Here is a 3269-nt window from a genome sequence, read left to right as displayed (position 1 = left end):
TCTGAAAGTCTGTCCATAATCTAACTCTGCTTTTGGAAAAGGCTCCAAGTTGATAACCAATCCCTAAGATGTCCTGACTGTCACTGGGCTGATGCTCCCAAGGCACCTGCATATTGAGTTTGGGCTCTTCTGGGGAGGAAAAGATTATATCTCCTGAGAATTGGCTCTGGCAGTAGTAAGAAGTAGGAGGGATGCTGGGCAGAAGCCTTTCCTTGTGTCCAAGTGATAAAATGATAGACAGTCCAGTGCTGAGGAACATAGAGAATTGTGTGTGTATTCAAATGAGATTAATCATTCACTATGATAAATCTCACAATGAACAATTCACCATGATTTACCAGTGAAGTAGGGACCTGTAGTGGGTATCTATTTGCTTGGAGTTGGCAATAAATTCAGTGACTCAAGGTATTCTATAAAGCATTCCACACATTTAGCAAATTGATTAAATGTCCTTTTCCAATCAGATGCTTAGTGAAGTAAGTACACTGAAATGGGAATCAAGAGTCCTGGGTTCTACTATTGGTTCTGCCACATACAATGAGGAATTTTCTTTATTTCTCTCAGACTCCGTTTATTTATTTATGTTTTGTACTAGAAGGTCTAATGGAATGAGCACCACTGTTGGAGTTGGAGGTCCTGGGATCCAAACTTGCCTCTGAAGCTTACTACCTCTATGACCTTGGGCAAGTCACTTATCCTTCTGAGGTCTCAGTTGCCTTATCTGTAAAATGAAAAGTCTGAACTAGATGACCTCTTAAATTTCTTCCAATTTATAATCTATGCCTCTTTGAACCTATGATCATATTCCTTTGCATCTCCTCTCCTTCTGTAAGGAGTTCCATGTGGCTTCCAGGCATATTTTGTCTAGACAGACAAAAACTCTTTTGGGACTACATTTCCCAGAATGATTTGGGCCAAAGGGCATGATGTCTGAGAAAGAAACCAGAAGTTAACATTTCTTAGGGCTATACATGTGGAATGTCTCCTGTCATGAGAGTTTTTAAGAGAGGGGAGACAGAGGAAGAAAAAAACAGATGAAACTTAACAGAAAGAACAGTGACCAGTGGTGAGTGGTGCCCTATGAGTCATGACCCATCTAAGCCTGAGGAGTTGATATCACTATAAAGCATGGGAGCCTGCACCCTTGCTGATACATTCTCTGATTACAGCCCTTTGTAGAATGTACCCATCTAGTGACAAGAGACACTGCTACCCCAAGCAGTGAGGTACAGAAACTATTTGTGTTCACTTGATGAGTGTGTCCAACATTCTGTCAATTCTCTGTCCCACAGCACTATATAATAAGGTATTTCTGGGGAGCTACAAACTCATAGTCCTAGTTACCTAGTAATCAGGAACATTTTGAGAGATTCTGTTGAAATGTCACTATGTTTAATATATTTTATGATATTTGTTACAGTATTTCATTTTTTTCTTTTTCTTTTTTTTTTGGTGAGGCAATCAGGGTTAAGTGACTTGTCTAGGGTCACACAGCTAGTAAGTATCACGTGTCTGAGGCTGTTACAATATTTTTACAGTATCATGATTCTTTATCTTTTGAGTACATTGTTCACTTTCCATAGGAGGTAAAGCCAAGTGATTTTATAACACTTTGACTTGGAGAGGGAAATTGAAGGGGGCCAGAGACTTGTGATCACTGAATGGAGTAAAATAAGACCCAATGAGGTTTTGCAGGTGGGCAAATAGTTAGGGAATAGCTAAAGTCTTTAGAGCTCTCTAATTCTGAACGTAAGCCTTTAATTTCCCTATCTCTTGATTCTCCTCTAAAAGGGTTCTTCTGATGTCTCTGCGCCAGAAGACCTGAGAGTGAAGATTTTCCTGATCTCTCACCATGGGACTGTTCAATGTCTCACACCCCACTGTATTTCTCCTGACAGGGATCCCTGGTCTAGAGGGCACTCAGAAGTGGCTGGCTGGGCCCCTCTGCATGATGTACACAGTGGCTCTTGGGGGCAATACAATGATACTGTTGGCAGTATGGGGAGAGTCTAGACTCCATGCACCCATGTACTATTTCCTGTCCATGCTGTCTTTCAGTGATGTGGCCATGTCCCTGGCTACACTTCCCACTGTATTCAGAACCTTCTGCCTCAATGCCCGGGCCATTCTTTTTGATGCCTGCCTTGCTCAAATGTTCCTCATTCACTCATTCTCCATGATGGAGTCTGGCATTCTGCTGGCCATGAGTTTTGATCGCTATGTAGCCATCTGCAACCCACTGCGCTATGCCTCTGTCCTCACCAACCAGGTGATTGCAGGGATGGGCCTGGCTGTGACAGCCCGAAGCTTCACAACCCTCTTTCCCCTCCCTTTCCTCATCACGAGGCTGCCCATTTGTAGACCCAATGTGCTGTCCCATTCCTATTGCCTGCACCCAGACGTGATGAAATTAGCCTGTGCTGATATTACTGTCAACAGCGTTTATGGGGATGTTTGTGCTTATATCTACTATTGGCCTGGACCTTTTCTTTATTATTCTCTCTTATGTTCTGATCCTTCGCTCTGTGCTGGCCATTGCCTCCCGTGAGGAGAGGCTCAAGGCTCTTAACACATGTGTGTCACACATCTGTGCTGTGCTCATCTTCTACATACCCCTGATTGGTGTCTCCATTGTGCATCGCTTTGGCAAACATGCCCCTCAATATGTGCATGTGCTCATGTCAAATATCTACCTTTTTGTGCCCCCTGTTCTCAACCCCATTATCTATAGTGCCAAAACAAAGGAGATCAGACGAAGTATTGTCCGCATGTTTCGCCGACTATGTATGTGACCCACTTGGATCTGGGGGTTGTGGTACTACTCTGAAAGTCATTATTATCACTGTCATCATTATAATCCATAAGCATTGTTTAGTGTTTATTCTGTGTAGGAAACTAGGAAAGAAAGAGCTATACAATATAGACTGCTTTGATTGAGCTTATAGTCATATGGGGAGGCAGGATATACATATAAATTAATGCTTAACCATATGAGGGAGAATACAAAAATATCACGAGTGATACAAAAAAAAACAGATGCCTGAGATCTTCAGTTAAGGAAGACAGGAATGGTAGGGGCAGACCTTCTGGAGGAGGAGAGAAATGGTCCATTATCACCATCACCATCATTGTTATCATCATCATCACCATTGGCTATCATAATCGCCATCATCACATCAATACCACCATCTTTCTGGTGATTTGTATAACAAGTGTTGAAATTTAAAGGCTGCCTCAGGAGAACTGTCAGATAACAATGTGCTTAGAAT

The 3269-nt window shown here is 42.3% G+C and overlaps 1 protein-coding gene across 1 annotated transcript; it reads left to right on the top strand.

Annotated features, from left to right (window-relative positions):
* The first annotated feature begins 1849 nt into the window (after positions 1-1849).
* Positions 1850-2792, top strand: LOC110195197 (olfactory receptor 51I2-like). The gene is given in 2 exon segments (XM_020967823.2): positions 1850-2446; positions 2448-2792. Coding segments are annotated over 2 exon segments (939 nt in total). The 5' UTR covers positions 1850-1852.
* Positions 2793-3269: the final 477 nt, after the last annotated feature.

Source organism: Phascolarctos cinereus, unplaced genomic scaffold (assembly GCF_003287225.1).
Source record: "Phascolarctos cinereus isolate Bilbo 61053 unplaced genomic scaffold, phaCin_HiC Scaffold_726;HRSCAF=1367, whole genome shotgun sequence".
Lineage (NCBI taxonomy): Eukaryota > Metazoa > Chordata > Mammalia > Diprotodontia > Phascolarctidae > Phascolarctos > Phascolarctos cinereus.
This window is presented reverse-complemented; position numbering and strand designations above follow the sequence as displayed.